Below are 20,101 nucleotides of genomic sequence, written 5' to 3' on the forward strand. Positions count from 1 at the left end.
TGAGGCTGCACAATTGACATTGACAGTTCTATGGAAACGTCAGGGGGCTGCATCAAATATCACTTTTGTTGTGATTGAGAAAGTTAAAACTAAATTTTATTTACTAAAAAAATGGATCAATTTATTTATAGACAAGTCCATTTAATAAAAGACATTTGAACATTTTAGTACATATTCCATTTATTTAAAAATAATGCAAATGGAAATTACTCAACACTCCTTTTTTCCATTGCGAGCCGCATGGCTGTTTCATTGTTTCAATTACGATAATTATCATAATTTCTTAAATGCGGACACGGCATAAGTTTACATCTGTCAACTGGCTTCGATATATGTTTTTTATGAAGTGCATTACACTGAATGATCTTTCACAGTATACAGTAGTAGGAAGAACCGACAATATTAATAAAGCAATTGTTGCCAATTCTTTGAATTGACTTGATTCTTGGTCAATGTATAACTTTGTCCAAAATTTAATTTTCAATTGAAATTTAGTAAGTACCTTCACATGTCTGGTTATCAGTTAACTTGAAGCCAGGATTACAATCACAGTAATAGCTTGCAGGTGTATCCACGCACAATTGAGAGCAGCCGTGATTTTTCTCACACTCATTTATACCGCACTTATCCGAGGGTTCATCTTTGAAGTTGGGGCAGTCGGGTTTCTTATCGCAGACTTTAGAAAGAAGGATGCAAATTCCCCCGCCGCAGTCAAAGTGGGTCTTTTTGTCACAATGTTGCACTACAGCAGCTGTAAGGAAGTATAAAAATGTAATTACTATATGCATGGTTGGAGACGGATTGCCAAGACATTCAATGAAGTCCAAGTGGGTCAGTGTATCACAGACCAGTAAATATAATAAAATTTTGTATATTTTATCTAAAAACTAATAAAAATAACAATTTTTTTGTTGTTGTCAAATTTGAGCTTTTGTAATTTTGTTTTCCTGTGGCATTTACCACCTAGGTACCTTCTTAATAATATTGAAATTAATAATATATTCAGTACATACATATTATATTATTTTCGTATATAATTAAAGGTAAGTATATTGGAACAATGTAGCTTTAAACATCCACATAATTATGTATGTTTATAAACACCCATTAGATAGGTATACAGTAGGTATAGGTACGTATATAATATAGATAATAATTTCTTGCTTAAAAACGTAATCTATGTTCTAGAATAAAAAGGTCATGAAGTCAATGAAGCAATTTTTGACAGTTTTTTGACGTTATTTCTATCCTTGAACTTTCAGGTGAGACGAAAAAATGTTCTCCAACTTAAATTTATGTCGGTTTATTAATTGACGAACAGACACTTGATATTGGATACGTACGTTTAATATGCAAAATGTATACTCACTGCAGTTGAGTTCGTCGCTGCCATCAACGCACTCGGCAGTGCCGGAGCAGTAAAGCTGTCCTGGGATGCAGGATTTGTCTTTGCATTGGAACTGGTCTGGTCGGCACGTGATGTTCGGACAGCGGGCAGGATCCTCGTCCTCGCCACCAGGGCAATCGCGGTTCCCGTCGCACAGGAACGACTTGCGCAAGCAGGTGATGCGGTCCTTGCATTCAAACTCGGAAGATGCGCACGGTGATGCCTTGGTGGTCACGTCAACGCAACCCTAGTAACATAAGTAATTACACTTACTTAATTATTCAAGAACATATGTAATGGGGAATAATTCTAAAAAGAAGGCAAGTTTCTCTGATAATGATGAAAGTTTCTGGTCATTTTTTTTTGTGATAATAGTCAAACGATACAGGCGGCACCAAAAAGAGAAGACATACGCCGCATAAGAACATCGCTTAGGAAGAAAATGGATAAGTAAAAACCTTTTCATCAGAACCGTCCGTGCAGTCCGGGTCACCGTCGCACCTCCACGCGATGTTGATGCAGTGGCCATTGCCGCAGGCGAATTCTCCGGAAGCGCAAGTCGAAGGTTTGCAGTTCAACTCGTCACTTCCATCCTCGCAGTCGGCGTCTCCGTCGCACGCCCACCGCGACTGGATGCACTTGCCATTGGCACAGGTGAACTGGTCCGATCGGCAAGTCTCATCTAGTTATGTGAAGAAATTTTCGATGAGAACTCTTCAACACTTCTCACTTGCATTATTAAGTACTAAGCACACGATTATTAAAGTTTTTCCGTAACCATTTCAAAGCAAAATCTGTTAGTGAAGGTGTACGACATCACACAATATCATTAATTTTACATACCTATTACGTATAATAGTTAGGGTTGCCAATTTCTTTTAGAAAATTTCGAGACATTTTCCGGAACAAAAATACTCGTAATTCCCGTAATACTCGTAATAATTTCTCGAAATTCAAGAATTTGCGTAATATACCTACCTATTTTTTTAGCATTGTCGGCCGAAGAAATTTTTACTGGAAAATTGAAGAAATTTCATTTAGAATCAAAGTTTCAGAAACGAAGTCAAGAATCTCATTGACAATTTCTCGAAAATGAGAAGTCTCATTTTTTTTGAAAATTGGTTGCGTTAACTAAAATTCCGGGATATTATGCGTCGCGGGTTAGCTTCAATCGGGATCATGGAGAAAGACTTCAATTACGGGATAATCCCGGCCAAATCGAGACAGTAAAGTTGGCAACCCTAATCATAGTAGGTATTGATAAATTCGAACAACTTTGAAGGTAGTGTCTGTGTTAGCTTAAAAGCATTGAAAAAGTTTAAATAATTAAATTTCAATAGGAAATATAAAAATACAGTGTAATTTATGTGAATATAATATTCAGGCATTCAAATATTTCAACGAATACTTTATGTTCACATAAAAACCATTTTATAATTAAATTCTACACAACAATGTTAGCAATAGGTATACAATTGTTAGGCACAAATTTTAAAGTCTTTTTATTATGTCATGCATTCCTCACGTAGGGTAAATGAACCTTATGGATATGGGTTAACAGTAATTGTTGATCAAGCAGCCAAAAATATAATAATGTAGGGTGAATACCCTACCATCCAGCATGACATGGCAGGAAACCATTAATTTATAACTACAATGTATCTTGCAACATAATATTGTTAAAATTGCAAAACAAGCGATTTATGTGAGTCAATCAAATTTCAACAGAAAGTTAATTTAGCAAAATAATATAATAATTCAATTATTAACCAATAATATCGCAAATTAATAAATAATGCTATATAGGTTTACAATGATATGCACAAAAGTTGTTTGTATGAAAATCAATCTTTCGCAAATAATAAAACTGCGTAATTGTTCAAATTAAAATCAATTATCTATAATTTACGAAACGAATCATGCATTGCACAATAAACCTCATAAGCATGATTATCAAAAATATTAGTAGTAGAGTAGCTGATAGCAGCATTTTATATTGTATCGAATCAGTATAAAACACTCAGTTGAAGAAAGCAACATCGTCATTCGATTATCAAAGATTCAACCGTAAGGTTATCGTTCCGCTTCGCCCGGTCGAACTCGTAATCCATCAAAACGCATTCTCGTGATTTCATTCAGCTAAATTATAATCTGTAAACTTATCTGTAATAATTAAATCAATATTTATTTGGAAGGATATAATAAAACCAGGGTTCGTTTAATGCACGCATCAACCTTCTTATCATTGGAGTCAAACCTACCTACCCTCCGGTTCCCTACCTCATCTCGTAACAAAATATATATATATCAATATTCATTTAGGCCACGCCTAGATGCAACCACGAACTAAAGCCATGTGTAGTTGCCACTTACTGGTTTAATGTGAATATGTTCGATCCATCAGCGTGTGTCCCATACAAATAGTTTGAGAAATACAGTCCGCGGCGCATGGCAATCGCGCCGGTGGCTGTTGTTAGTGTTTGTGTTTACACGTGGCCTTACATCAATGCACTGGTTGCGCAATACCGGAGTCCCAAAAATGTGTACCCACTTTAATTGTGAATGAATGATTAACGTACGATTCATTCAATAAATTATTTGCTTGGAGAAAATACAAAAACTATAATAATTATAGTACTTTTGAGTTTTGACAACACTGCTTACAGTATATTCAATTGTGTAACTGTAGTCAGTGGAGTGCTAAATACGTATGTTACGAAGATTTTAATCGAATTTTAGAAATAGTTCAATCATAAGTTAGCCATGTGGTTAGTGACTCGACGCGAAAAGGGTTGTAAATGATGGGAGTTAGATAAAACGTTCGAAGGAAAAATGGCGTTATAATTAAATTAACTCTATTATGACTTTTCGTATCATTATACTTTGTCGTAATACTTTTATTTGAATATCTACATGACATGCATATAATTATAGTGTACCACAAGATATATACACATTATAATATAATTATTATAATATGTAAGTTATAGATTTCTTTATGTTTAAAATAAATAACTTTTGAAAGATTTATTTTGAGACGTGAGATTCCAGTGGCGAAGTGTGACTTTTGCAAAACAGTAGGCTTTGGGGATCAGAGAAAAAGAGCACACTTGCCAGGCATCCTTACTAAAATAGATAATACGATAATACTACTGATGAATAGGTACACACTAATGACAACGACACACTAAATTGATGAAATTTTAATAGTTCACTGGCGATATAAAATTAAGCGATCATTTTAAATTATGTATTTTCCTAAAAATAGTGTCTTTTTTCTTAGAAGATAGACTTAAAATAATCGTTTAGTATGGAGCCTTCGCCGCTGTGAGATTCATAGTTCTGTGCATGTTGAATGTAGAAACTTTACTGTCTTGACAAAAAGTTGCAGACACGGTTGACTACATTATTATTCTATTACGAAAAATGTGGAATTCCAAGACAATATCTAAAATGGCGAGTTCAAGTATATAACCCGCACGTATGACGACCATGGTACAATATTTGAGAATTTAATAAATAAAATAATGAGTCGCTTACAATCTCCATCTGTAACAAAACCGAAACCGCAAAAAATGAAAAAGGTATGATTGAAGGTTGGGTCAAATAGGGAGCTGAAAGAGCAGCCGGATATTGAGAATTTCACATTATCGATTGGTGCAATCTATTCTTTACACTTTTACAGAGTGTCGGCAGGGTTTTTACTAACTGAACCATAAAGGGATGCTATACCGTTGCTGGAAAGGGATTCAGTGTAGTGCTGAAGGCATTATAATAATATGGTATCTTTCTAGATACATATATAATATATTACAAGTGATGATAATCGTTGGACAGCGAATGAAAATTGAAAAGAATATCTCATAATATTTTTAAAACGTGTGTATGTATAAATAATTGGTCCCAATGAATTAATTTTGTATGGAATGACTAACAATATTAGACTATTGCAGAACGTGCGCTGCTGAAGTCGTGGAGCACGAGTTCGAATCCCGTGTCTGTAATATTTTACAACGTTTTTATTAGGTTGTATTCTTATTTGTCCGGTGGTTGTTTATCGTACAAATCTAGCAATCGATTTTTAACTAATTTTCCGACTAGCTCATTGATATGGACTAGCTAGACATTTTTACACATTTTACATTTTGACACCTTTAGAATATATCAGAACACGATGCCAATGCATTTTTTAAATACTTTTAGCCATCTTTAAGTAGAATTGAATTCATTTTCAGTTAATTCTGTTTTGTATGACAAGTTATTTCGGAAGAAATCCGTAATCCAATCGAATATTATTGGTTGCTAGGGGGTCTGGGGTCCTAACAACTAAATTATTAATATATACGTGCGTTACTATGGAAATCAATATGAGTGTCAAAATGACATTTCAGTATTATTTCTATCAAATACATTTTTTTGATCGTTTAAGCTAGTCAAGTCAAGTTTATATGATTCAACATAAAATTTAAAACGTTGTATATAAAAAGTTCTTTTTATCTTGTAATTATTTACATTAAGTTCATACTCCGAATCGAAACACATATTGAACTTACTCTTTCGATATTTTCACGTAGCCGATCCATATGTCACGTGATCGCATAGAGGTATGTACAGATACTCAATATACTCACTAGGTACACAAGGAAAATATAATATGTACGTAAGTATATTTACAAGAATAAAATATAGCACTATTTTGTTATGAACACCAATCTGGTCGTGTAGGTATTGTTTAAAATGGCTATACTCTGATAGTATCCGAGAATATCCCTCGTAGAAACGTAACTCAATAAGGGCGTTATCGCATAAATTTTCCGTTAATAAGTTGTCAAAGGGACCATTATAAGCGCGCCATTGAGGGGATGACTGATGGTGCGATATAAAAAAATATCCTCTTAATCCCGACTTGGAAAGAGCGACCATACTGCAGGGCAGAATCTATCGCCGAGCGCTCGTTAAAGGGAGAGATTAATGATTTGTTCGTATGTCAACCGCCCGAATATTACTTAGTGGATACGACATCGTTAGAGGGGAAGACCCCGCTGCGCAATGACAGTCTATGTTTTCCATTCAAACCGATAGCGAATATTTTCTGAAATCAAGTATAGTGTGGCGAATTCGTTTCAATGCTGAACGTGACAATTTGTGTGTTTTACTCAGACGGCTGACTGAACTATCTAATCTCTTGATAGTTTGTGTGTAAAGCGCCAGATTTAATATTACTTAGTAGATACGATATCGCCAGAGAGAGAAATTAAAGAATGTAGCCATAATATTGTCATTGCTTATTCAAAACTGAATGTATTTTTTTAAACAATAAATACATTTTTTACAAACATCATCCATTTTAATCACTGCGTCCTCTAAGTTCTAATATGGAATTATTTTTATGCACTTTCAGTATATTTTGATGGTTTATTTCAAAAATATTGTATGTCCAGTTTTGTATGTTTTGAGAACATCGAATTTTAAGATTTGAGATGCATGAGAAATGGACATAGCATTATGTATTTTAAAGACACAATATCTTTTCAAATATCCTATTTGGACGTACAATATTTTTACAGTATATAGATACGATGCAGACGAACGTTTTGTGTATATTAACTGAATTTCCACAAAAACCGGACATAGAATATCTTTGCACTAAGCCATCGTTATATCCTGCTAGTGATAACGGTAATAGTGTAAAAAAATGGTTTTGAAGGCGCTACGACTATATTATATTTCTTCTATGCATTCAAGACAGATTTTTGGGATCGGTTATTATAGCAATGTGAGGACATATTTCAAGTCACGACTAGTCCGCCAAAACGTTGGCGGAGAAGTTTGTTATTTATTTGTATGGAGTGCATACTGGTATGGATGGCACATTATGTAAGAGTAAAATGGAAAAACATATACTTCACGCTGTGGGTGTTAATATGTGAAATCTCCGGCATCGTTTATCTGATTCTATAGTATATTGACGTTATGTTTCAGTATGTACAGAGTTAAAATGAGCTTGACAAATCAAACATGATAGGAAAAGCGTAAAAATCTCTGCTATTTGTATACAAATAGAATACATAGGTTGGCATCACGCAACCCTGTCGGATAATATCGGATGCTGCGGAAAATGTAAGCAAGTAAGCGAGGGAAGGTTTCAGAAAGCGACAGGTATGAGAATTATCATATTATTACATATTTGATCGTTATAAAATAAATCTGAGTGTCAAAAGTCTTGAGTTAAGAATGCCGGAAAAATATATCATATTAATCTTTATTTTGATAAAACGACTATTATGCAGAAATCATACAAGCACGAAAAATCCATGACACGTGATTCAGATATTAAACCTAAAAATTAATAATATAATAAGTCCCATAATACGTCTGAAAATTTTACGACAATAAAATAAAACCGACATAAAATAATTTTTGCTATGCGACGACATATAAGATTATTTATTTGATATAATATTATCGTAGAATGTTTTTTTATGCACTTTACGTAGCTGATAAGTGATAACAGTACTAATAAGATAACTAATTAGTGATTAAATTAAAATTAAATCAAATTAGAATTGTATATAAACCGTTCGAAAGTTGTATAAAAAGTGTTTCCGAACATTCCTTTCCAAACATTTAATATGTCTGTGTATTTTTATTTTCCGACGCGGATGAAAAACATTGTTAATATACATAATATTATGTTCTTGGTCTGGACTAGACTTTACATTAGCTATAAATATATTTTTCATGCAACGACTGAATAGATACGCAGTGATTTGATCATACAATATGATAGATGTGTTCAGATAGCAATAACCACAATTAAATAGATTAGATAAACGAGGTTTCTTCAAAATCATTGATATAAATCTTTCCACAATTAATCGCTCTGTCTACGCTTAGTCTAGTATCGACTTGCCTTTATGTTTATTTACCATTTATCAAATTGAGACGAAACACACAAAACATAATATTGAAGAAAAAACAAGATTTGTTGAATCCACATTAAGGCCTGAATGAACACGAACCATAATTGCAGGTGAGAAAGCATTTGGCATGCTTATATTCTTCACAATATGCGTTAGAGAAAGATAGAATTTATACGGCTGAATTAAATATTTTTTGTACTCGTCACCGGTGAATATTGGTTTCAATGACTTCATTCATTCAAAAACTGCGAACACGTATTGCTGAATGTTATTGTTTTTGTGTTAAATATAAAGTTAGTGGTAATTATTTAGTGGAAAATATGGTTAAATATATTGTGTTTAAATTTGGTAGCCGTAGTAAGAAGCAACATGATGGTATGAAGTTTCATAATTAAGTTAATAATAATCAAATGAAGGCTCTACTGTCCGTTATAAGCAATAAATACGGCTTCATATAGCTGAATAATATACACTCTCTTTATATTATTACTTTGAGATCGACAATCATTATCCTTAATATTCCCTTAAGAAATATCAAGGACAAATATTTGAATCCATAAATGCGCGGGATAAATGCGAATGAAAGACAAACCTACCATTAAAGATAATAAAATATCTAGATTACCTATGATTACGAAGAAACCTCATTTAAATGTATAATGAAATATCATGCACTCCCATGTTATGACAATAGTGCTTATTTTTATACTATTTAGACACAGCCAGTAATTTAGTCGATTTGACTACCATGCCATATACGGATTCGCACTCGGATCGAATTACGTCAAAATGTGCATAATATTTATAGCAGACGTGGTTATCTTATTTTTTACCACACCTACAAATAACTGTCTACATACTCTCATTTTAAATATAAAGTATTAAAGTAAATTAAATTTCAACCCGACTGTACAAATCCTTAGCTTACCTACATCCACAAATAGGTATTAGATAAGTGCACACTTTGGTTGCTAGACTAAATAGCTGGCTGTACTAAATCCATATGATATGGAATTCCTTACTGCATGACTTTTCGTCGGAGCCGTCGGAACAATCGGCACTGTCGTCACACATCCAAGTGAGAGGGACGCACTCCCCAGGTGTACTCCGACAGGTGAACTCATCAGCAGTACACGCTTTGACCTCTGTAACAAGCGTGTAACCCAAAGCATTCATATGGCATGCGATGACCCAAATATTGTTATCAATATTATGACAAGATGAAATATTCGTGTATTTTAATGTAAAAACCATTCACTCAATACATATGCAATTTAAATCAGTATTTTATAAAAATAATTCAGCAGTATTACTTTATGAAGCGTTTATAGATTCAATAATTTAAATATTTAAATGAGTAAGTAATATAATTCATATGAAATCATTCTAGAGCAGGGTTGTCGAACCTTTTTATGTACGCGTGCCAAAATTTCCCAAATTTTATTTTTCAACTCTCTGACGTGCCGAGCATTTTTTCACGAGGAAAAAATAGTTTTTAAAAATTCCATTAAAAATGATGATGTTCTAAATACCACTCACAGAACATAGCAGACATATAGCTTTATCACTATTTTCAATTTCGGTCCACCAATTTTGAAACTGTCTGCCAGAATTACTACTAATAGCTTCACCAAGTTTTTGTTTCTTATTTGGTGAAGTTATTGTTGTGGGTAGAAATGAAATTGTTTTTTAATGTGTTAATTAGTTTGGTTCTTTCGCACAAATTTACATGAGAATTGCTCCGATCAGATGATGCATTCTCTCGCTACAGTGGTCTCAAGCATTGTAAATCGATCAAAAGTAGAGGTTCTCGGCGCGGTACCTCCCGCCGCCTGATGAGGTTAGTGTGATAATATTATATGTGACGCATAAAGTTTAAGAACCGACCTATCCAATTATATATTTAAGTTAAACGTACTGCTTATTCTTGTAGAGTATTTGCCTGCTATTTTAAAAAAATGCGATCTGTCATTTATTATTATTATAGGTATTTTTTCTCTTCAAACGCGTGTCATAAGTTCGTCACCCCTGTTCTATAAGCTATATCTTTTGATTGATAGTACTTACTTACCCATTAAAATCCAATGACGATTTGGTTGATTATTATAAATTATATTACAAATATAAAATGCCTATTTGAATGATTACATACATTAAAAACACGATTAATTACATTTGCGTCAATGACTACAATAACAAGTCGTAATGCAGATATCTGTAAAGAAGCTTTGGACCCAATAAGCGTATCTGAAAAAAAATAAAACTACGTTCCAGGTTCCAGCAGACGCCGCTACATTCGGTGATATGTAAAGTTTCGTTAGCTCCCGAATGACTTATCTAGATGTTTATTGGCATCATTGTATATGAACATAGTCGAAAGTATCAGTTCCTGAACGATTCGAATGCTGTGATGATACAAGCTATATGTTTTGATGAGGATCCCACGTGGTGTTTTCCCAGCTTTCGACCAGTTTTGACTGGCGAAAGATGACTTACCACATAATAGTTCATCTGTCCCATCTGGGCAATCTACTGCACCATCACACTTCCACGACCCAGGTATGCATTCTCCATTTCTACACTTGTACGATGATGACGAGCAATTTCTATGTACTGGTAACATAATAATGATATAAATACAGAAGAAGAAGAATCAGTTAATTGTAAATGTATTCTTATGGTTAAAAGAATATTAATATGAATCGTCCAGTTAAATTAAAGTAACTTCTGACTCAGTAAATAAAGTATTAGGTTGACAATAAATAGTATATAAAAGATCAGTTAAGGTTAATTATTGAGCTTTGACAGAGCTCTGCATATGAGTTTTAGGATAGGCTCACACACGCACCGCAAGAAACCGCATAAACGTGACAGCTTGCGGTGCGTGTGTAGGACGGCTCAAAAAGTCAAATATAAATAAAATAATATCAAAAAACATCTACAATGTGTGAATTAATCAAATATCCCATAATATTTTATTGAATTGAAAACAAATAATCTACATTGATACAATTTTATATTCTCATACCAATACAACGCTTATTATATTTTTAATCATCTATGATGAAGCCAAAAATCATATGATTTGTATTCAGCAATAACTGTACCGACGGAGAGCCGGTATCAACAAAATTATAAAACAAAAAAATATATATTTTAAGAGAGTAGGTTGCGATATTGAGGTCATAATTTAGTAAATATCTCGTTTTTTTTGTTGATAGTAATTGAATGTAAGTGAAACGTTGACATGTAATATATAGATAGTAGAATTTTAGTAGAAAGATAATCCAAATAATAAGGTACGTAATTTAAATAATATTATAAAAATCAAATTTTGAATATCTGAATATCAGAATAACATATATTTATATGTGAGTTGTATATTGTAATGAATGGAGGAAAAACAGTATTGGCTTACTGCAAATGTTGACATCTTCATCGGAGCCGTCCGAACAATCCTTTTCATTGTCGCATTGCCAGGTGAGGGGGATACATCTTCCAGTTTTGCAGCGAAATTCTGATGCCGAGCACGTTCTTACTTCTGCGAATCAAAACAACAAGAAATCAATAACTTGAACCAATTAAAAATAATAAGGGAAGAATACACACAACATTAACGGCCCACGTGCGACACGTAGGTCAAAATGGAGCTTTTATAGTATTTTCAGAGCATAAGCCTGGACATTCCTTAAACGTTGTAGATAATCTATTTATATAATTTTGAAGGCTTATTATCCTTTATATTCATTTTAAACATTTGATGACTGCATAAAGTATTTTTATTACATTAAATAGTATTCTTTTAAAACTCTCTCTAATGTTTTAGAATATAGACATATTTCAGTACATCCATGTGCAGTGGAGTTAAGATTTTTTACGTTTATTAATTTTTAAGCGCATTTATAAAACCATTATTAAATTTTTTTACTATTTAAATATTATAAATATTTGCGATAAAAAATTATATTTATAATCTCAGTGATCCCAAAATTTGACAAGAATTAGGCATTTTTATATTCAAAAAATGGCCACGATTCAAGATAATTCTAAAGATACTGATTATAAGCTATATCTTTGACCATTCAAAAACGTTATAATAATAATGTATGTAGGTAATAAATTTAATATGAATCATCCACATAGGTGCATATTAAAAGCATGGTGTATTATCAATATTATCATTGTTTATCACTTTTGTGAGACATTACACGAATAAATAAACAGATTGAACGTTGAAAAAATATTTATATGTTTTCACGTTAAAAATAAAAGTCTGACTCAATCCTTCGGGTCAATTTTCTCAGAACTGGTGCCTACCGCTCTTTGAATAAGAGACGTAAGTCGAAGAAAAAGGTTTTTCGGGAAAATAATATCTGAAGATATGGACAATTTAATAAAGAAATATTCATGGCAGTTAGATTTTTCTACGTGGCAACACGCTTTCACGCTACGCGCAGAACAGATTCGAGCAAAAAGGGCCAGTTTAAACAAAAATAAAGAATCGTTTTTATACACACCGGGTGTAACATAATATCGAATTTCGTCCTTTGGCCGCCATTTGCAGGAGGTCAGTGACGCCATAAAGGATAACGACGTATTTAGCGGTATAACGTGAAAATGACCAGCGACTGCCAGATTTGGGCCATTAAGACAAATGGCCAATTTAAATCCGGTCCGTGTAATGAACTGATCATTTTCAGTATAGGTAGATAGATAGTTACGTTATTTGACCTGCCGTAATTACTAGCTGAAAGTGTCATGCTTTGTGAAAGAACCATGTCAGTAACAGTTATTTTCCAGTTAAAAAACTGTCAACATTCCAAAATAGAAACTAAAAAATAATAAAAACGTATGTTTCTCCCCATAATAATGGAGACCAAATACATAAAAGCCAGTTCATTCAACATAATGTAATTATTTAAATGTACAAATGCCTAAGAATAAATAATACTCCTGCCAATATCGAGGAATATTATTATCTACATGATAGAGTCCACAATATTATGATGTTTAGAGTGGGTATTAAGTATTTTGTTTCTTCTATATTAAACACCACAACAAGCCATGAAGCCCAACTATAGTGGTAAAACTCCCAGGCTTGAGGAATTTATATATTAGAATAAGTAAATATATTTTGACCTCACCGGGAATCGAGCCCAGAACTCCGGGATGGAATGCATTAGTAGAGTATACTGAAGAAAACTGTTGTTTTGGATAAGTAGCTAAGCAACATAATATTTTGAAGGTTTTGTACGTTTTCTGAATGAAACAAAACACAATTAATAACGTATGCGTTGTATGTATTAATTGGAAGCATGACAGTATCACTCGTGTATAAAATGTAAAAACAAAATGTTCGCTATCACTATAATGTTGAATATTCGGAAAAGTTGAACATCATAGAATATACGTCTCTTGAATATACATAATAATATAACGCCATGTCTCGCAGTGACATGTATTGTTCGATACACGTATGGCTAGAACCAGAAAGAAAAGGTTTCCAGGCATATAGAGTAAACAATTATTGTTTGATCATAGTTTAGATACATTGTGACTGTTACAACATCGAAAATCTTTATAGATCTTAAGCGTCAATTACATTGAGCTTCTTTACGAGCTGTTTATTGGCGAATTTACAACCTGCCTGTAAAGTCGCCCAGTGTAATCATCGAACAAGCTAATAAGCAGGTTGTAAACACTCTACCGAAAAAGTTGAAAGCCGGTCAACTTTACACGCTACACGCCGGCGTGTGGGCCTACTGCGTCTGCGCAGTAGAGCGCAGTAGCAACCTCCCGGTAAAAACGAACTACGTTCTGTCAAAAAAGTCGCTGGCTTGTAGCTTCTCAGCGAATGGAAAGTTTTGTATTTAATCATCAAATCGCAGTAGCCGAATCGCCCGCTTTTAAATTCGCCAACAAACAGCTCGTAAAGATTTAGGATCCGCCTACGAGCAACGTAATTCACCACAGTAGAATGCGACAGCTTACCGCAGTCGACAGCGTACTTTTGTGATATGAACATATTATTATGATGACTCAAACGTTGTTTTTGATTGACCATGTTACAGAGATTTTCCCTACATATCAGTACCATGCAGTGTTTAATTTATTAATATTTCTATCCATCTAGCGTGTAATGTATACGTATGTTTTCTTACTTACTTGAAACTATATCTGAAGCTGAAATGAAAATGATCGCTTACGGAAGTGACTACATTATAATATGGGATAGAATCTTGATTTTTCGTGTGTGCTCGGTGTGTTCGGTGAGTTTAAATTTATTGATGGCAGATCGGTACTTACAACTAAAAAGTTGCTAGCCGCCAAAATAGGTAAGAACCTCCTGAGCTAGAGGAAGTCTCACAAAGAAGAAGAGAATTATTATACTTATAGTCTGATTTAGTTAGATGGCCAATAGGTATTTATAAATAAAAGATAAATACGTAAAAAATCTGCCGTCTAAGTAAGGCAACACTTTTATCTAGGCAACCTCTCGATTTATCGACAACTCGACAGATGTCACTTTGTGCCAACACTTTCACGGTCTGTCGCCGGACAAAGTAAATGCACTTTCGCGAAAAGAGATAGAACAGTTTACATAAAATAAATGTTTTGCGTCAGTAGCGTGCACACAAATAAAAAAAAATACAACATGGCTCCATTTGATTATTATTATAATTCTTCGTGATTACATTCAACCAATATCTAGATATGAAAAATGGAGTTGACATAATAATGATAATAAACATTGAAAGTTAATACGTTGAAACATTATTTTGATTATATTGTTTGCTATGGATTTGAGTAAGAAAACAAGTAATCATTTTATGCTGTTAAAAATCGATGTAAATATTGCATAATACCAAGTATAATACCATGATCCAATAGAGTTATTTTGCCAATTTCAATTTAATAAATAGAAAAAAATATAAACGTTTGATGTGGGTTGAATATACATAGTTTTATTTGTGTACAAAATTGTATCTGGCATAGCAAAAATATTTTCACGGGGTTCATTTTCATGTACCCAATAGAAAAACTATATCAGCAAAGAAGAATATTTTTTTCTACACTTTATGTAAGCCACTGTTCAATCATAGAACAAATTGATAACTTTCAGAATCGTGAGGTTAGCATAACATTACACTCTCATTGAGCGTCATTTGTCGATAAAGAAAGAAATCCGAGACAAGTTCAAGTCGATTAATAGTGCAAAATAAATTATTTATTCAGAGCGCCACCTCATCTCTGTCGCCATGGTGTTAAATGTTAATGGCCAATAAATTGCGATAAATGCACTGAGATTGTAATTATCGAACGATTGTTTTTACTTATTTTTCTGCGTAGAGTTGATAATCAAAGGTTTATTGTAAACGATACATTTTCATAATTATTGTGGCTATAAAGACCTATAAAATTAATAATAATTATTTAATAAGATAGAGGTTTTTTGAAAAAACACTATAATTGCGATAAACGCACTGCGATTACAATTACTAACGATTGTTCTTTCTTCATTCGACGCAGATTTGATTATTAAATGATGAACGGTGTGTATATTATGAACTAACGAATTGTTATTTTTTCCGACCATCTCCGATCCTATTAAGATCATATGGGCCTCCACAGAGTGGAAGTTTGTATTAACAGATTTTTGTTTTTACGAGAAATGGATGTCAGCCACTTGCTCAACCTATTAGGTCCATACTCTGGCCTTTAAGTCAAAGGTAAACCTACAATTTAAGAAAAAAATAAATAAATGTGAGTTTGGTGCGGGGTCCCACGTTATTATTACATATTAGGTATTTTATAGTCATATTTATTATTAAATTTGGTTTATTAAGTTTTCTATTTTTTGTGCTTTTTCGCTAGGTGCCTCTTGTAGAAAGGCTGAGTAAAGGCTTCACCTTAAGCCGCGTGGCGGATTACGAATTATTAATTTTTACAAAAAGTACTCTAGAATACTGATAAAATTAATATTAAATCAATAATACAGTTATTTCGTTATGATTATATTCGTGATGCGTGCGATGAGATTATAGTAACCGAACGAAAGAAACATCGTGTTTTTCACATACATGTTTGAATACCTACTTGTTAATTATTTTTGTTCTTCCCTAAATTTTTATGTTATATTTAGAAAATTTTAAAATCAATTAAAAATTAAAACTGTATAGGTATTCTCTCTGCACATGTGTTCGAATAAGGAACGTAATTATAAGGCATTGTGGCCGAAACATAGATCTAGGATCACATAGGTACAAGTAAATTGATCTGAGAAATTTGCAAAATTGAGTACTTGGTCAGATGAGAAAGAAAAGCTTGGAATGCCACACACGTAAAATCCGCTGGCCGACGTCTTCCCCGTAGTCTTTACTAAAGATGGCAAATTAGCTTGGCTGGAACTTGCAAAAATCTTACGAATCCAAATAAAAATAGGTCTAACGGTATGCAATAAGTTCAATATAAAAAGAAAAATACAAAAAATCTATATCTACAAATAATATTTTTTTTCAAATACGCCCACGATGGCCGAGCGGCTAAAGTAGAGTCCCAGGTTCAAATCTGGCAAATACACATAATGTTTTACAATTTATGTTTGAGTCAGAGTATGGACCTAATAGGTTGAGAAAGTGGCTAACATCCATTTCTTGTAAAAACAATAATCTCTTTATAGAGGCTCAGGCTCAGAGGCCCATTTATGATCTTATTAGGATCGGACTTGGTAAAAAAATTTGTAAGAATTACACATAATTTAGTCGTTCTTAATGAATAGTGTTGATCTTCAAAGCCCAGTTCGCACATAATTTTCAGAAATTTTCTTACTAACTATATGACCAAGTAAAAGAATATAATATAATTATATAATCGGATAATGACACTTCGGTATTAATGGATTCCATACTACAAATATTAAATATTAAGCAAAATTCCAACTATTGAGGTTTATGGCCCTTGAGAATGAAGAATAATGACAATAGATTTTTTTTGTATTTTCTGGCTACATTCAATACACTCTCGATATATCAAAATCTGATATAAAAACAAAAGACCCCCGGTTTTATAATAAAATATCTACAGCGCATTTTTATTTTTAGTGCAATGAAAGAGAATCCAGAGAAAACGTATGGCGGTACAAAGGAGAAACATAAAGAAAGGTGAGTGGTGGCATAAGTGCATGAGAGGCGAACGAAGTATTGCAGCCTTTGTCGTTCTTCCAATACAAAGAGTATTGGGGATTTATAACGTGTCACCCTGTGTTCTCAGCTACTTATCTTTTGCGCTATTCTTTGCTTCAAATAAAATATCTCTCGGAATGAGATCACTTGCAAAAGGGACTCTTTATCATCTAAAAACAAAATGTAAGTGTAGTTGAACCAAAATGTTTCCAATGAGAAACATTACACAACACTAAAATAATACACGGATTTTATACAAAAGTAACAAAGTAAATTTAATATTATTTAAATATGGGTATAAATAAGACTAATAGTGAAAATGATCTTTTATTGTCGATAAACTGCTCAAACTGTAGCACGCAACGATGTGGCATATAACCAATGACATATTAAATGGACAACTCACTTCATACCGGCGCGCACGAGAAATTGTGCATGAAAGTCATTCACAGATGTATAGGTAGATGTCATGTGACCATATGACGTATCCATTTCCATTATGCGATACAAGCTTCGAGAATTTATAGTAATATAACCTTTATTGTAATGGCGTATTAGTGTCATGACTCATTGCGTTAGAAACAGATTCTCGGTTACTTACGACTTCTCGGAGATTAGACACAAGTGAGCCCAGCGCATCACAGGCGACTGTCCAATGGTTTCTGTCATTCAATTGCATTGAATAAACATTATCTTAAAATGGCATTTTATAAATAATAAATAATACTAACACATGAAAAGTGATGTCCCATCTTTCTTGGAGTGTTTAGTAGATTTTTTTTACAATTTTTAACTAGGCACATTGGCATTTTGTAACACAATAATAACGGTGGAGTCGAAACCTGACAGTCAGAAATTTTGTATGGGCAGACCCAGCGGTGTCGCCAGACCGCTTGCAAGCAGAATGTTCATTTGAGCGTAGGATACCGATATTAAAATATGAATTTCGCCATCCGGCAGACCCGACACAAAGTGAGTGTCATTTTATTTTCTAGATGCTTCGTCCATATTAATGTCATTGCATATAACGTAACGTTTTGATAATAAAACTAATTCTTGTAACTCACAAACGTTCAGAAACATGTAAATTAATAATCTGTACTTAATATACGTAGACTAGTATCATACTTCAGTGGCACCGTGAGTACGACAAAATCCATTTGCAAATGTATTGGTACCATTAAGTGTAACGTTGAAATATACAATGTTGCAAATGAGACCAATATACATGCGAATTCCTTATGGTGTCACTGATACTTATATATATAATCATTATTAATTAAAATATTGATATTTTGCACTATTTATCGTGACTAGTTAATGAGTATTGAATGAAGGTAAGAAATAAGGAAAATAATTTCCTTATAAAATATTCGACTGTCTTTTTTAACAATTTTAGACAAATGATTTAAAAAATCTTCAATATTTCTAATAATAATAATATTATGTTGGAAACTCAAAAATGATACAATTTAAATTATGACACTGATGAAACTATGGATGCTATATATTTAACTTGCAAAATTATTGATAAAAACAAGCTATTTACAATTTAATCGCTCATTATAATATTACTATGTAGGTAAAGTTGTTCATATATTCGGCAAATTTTTGAAATTTTAGCATATTATGTACAACATACATATTACTGTTTCTCAAAAGCATTATATTTTTCCTATACTTAATAATAATCAGCTCACTTTTGGTAGGTAACGGTAATTTTTGCAATTTAGTATCTATGATGTACCTGCTAATTTTAATTAATAATTATTATTCACATATAAAGTATGCATGTAACAATTTAATGAGAAGTTTGCAAGGTGTGCGTTTGAATTTATATAGGTAGGTACAGCTCCATTAAAAATATATTACAATTTTTACCATTCCCAGCTGAAGGATTTAACAATATACCTACGTCTAGTGTTTTTTTATTTTATTATAAATATTAATTATTATGTAATTACAGCATTCTTAATAAATATGCACTTCCCAAGAAACTCGCCGCATGCTAAACAGCGCTCCAAATAGAAAATTCTACGAACCGGAACGCTCGATAAGTTTACAAAAATATTAACATAGTTATCCAATTTTATGTATATTTCTTGTTATAAATAGCCTATCTAGCTCAGAAGGTCAAATATTTTTTTCCATGAGACGGAGCGATAATCTTGGGGATTGTATGAACCGGAACGGCGCTCCGGTGCGCTCCGGTCCATTTCGACCCCCGATGCTAAACAAGTAAAACGAAAGTATCTGTCTAAAACTCAACTGAATTTTTTTTGAATAATAATAAAATTTTAATACGCAGCATTTAAATATATTTGAATACATATTATTATGGATAAACATATTATTAGGTATTGATTTATAAGTAACTAAAAATAACTAAACTAATTAATGTAAATGTATACATTTGAAAAGGTACACGTATCTAAGTAGTAACACGTTAATGATAATATGTAAATCTGTTACATGCTGAAGATGAAAAAAAAATCAATTAAGTACATTGAGTATGACAATTATTGTGTATATCTTTTTCGGTTATCTTTCACTAAATCCCATCAACGGGTACTCTTCGCCACTGCAAATTGATATTAAGAATTAATGAA

General features: G+C 32.9%; 1 protein-coding gene across 10 annotated transcripts in view; it reads right to left on the reverse strand.

The window, feature by feature from the left end:
- LpR1 (Lipophorin receptor 1) overlaps positions 1–20,101 on the reverse strand; it is a 512,507-nt gene that overhangs the window by 22,742 nt on the left and 469,664 nt on the right. For 7 of the 10 annotated variants that reach the window (XM_085947362.1, XM_085947360.1, XM_085947370.1 and 4 more), the window contains exons 3-7: positions 11,729–11,851; positions 9,333–9,455; positions 1,846–2,069; positions 1,370–1,634; positions 503–751 (exon numbers count right to left, since the gene is read on the reverse strand). In XM_085947362.1, coding sequence (XP_085803488.1) covers positions 503–751; positions 1,370–1,634; positions 1,846–2,069; positions 9,333–9,455; positions 11,729–11,851 — 984 coding nt within the window. Of the gene's footprint in view, positions 1–502; positions 752–1,369; positions 1,635–1,845; positions 2,070–9,332; positions 9,456–10,806; positions 10,924–11,728; positions 11,852–20,101 lie in introns of all 10 variants that reach the window. The other 3 variants (XM_085947363.1, XM_085947361.1, XM_085947369.1) reach the window with 1 other exon arrangement.

The sequence above is a fragment of the Rhyacophila brunnea genome, unplaced genomic scaffold, assembly GCF_057557595.1.
Source record: "Rhyacophila brunnea isolate RB1 unplaced genomic scaffold, BYU_Rbru_1.0 scaffold_2, whole genome shotgun sequence".
Classification (NCBI taxonomy): domain Eukaryota; kingdom Metazoa; phylum Arthropoda; class Insecta; order Trichoptera; family Rhyacophilidae; genus Rhyacophila; species Rhyacophila brunnea.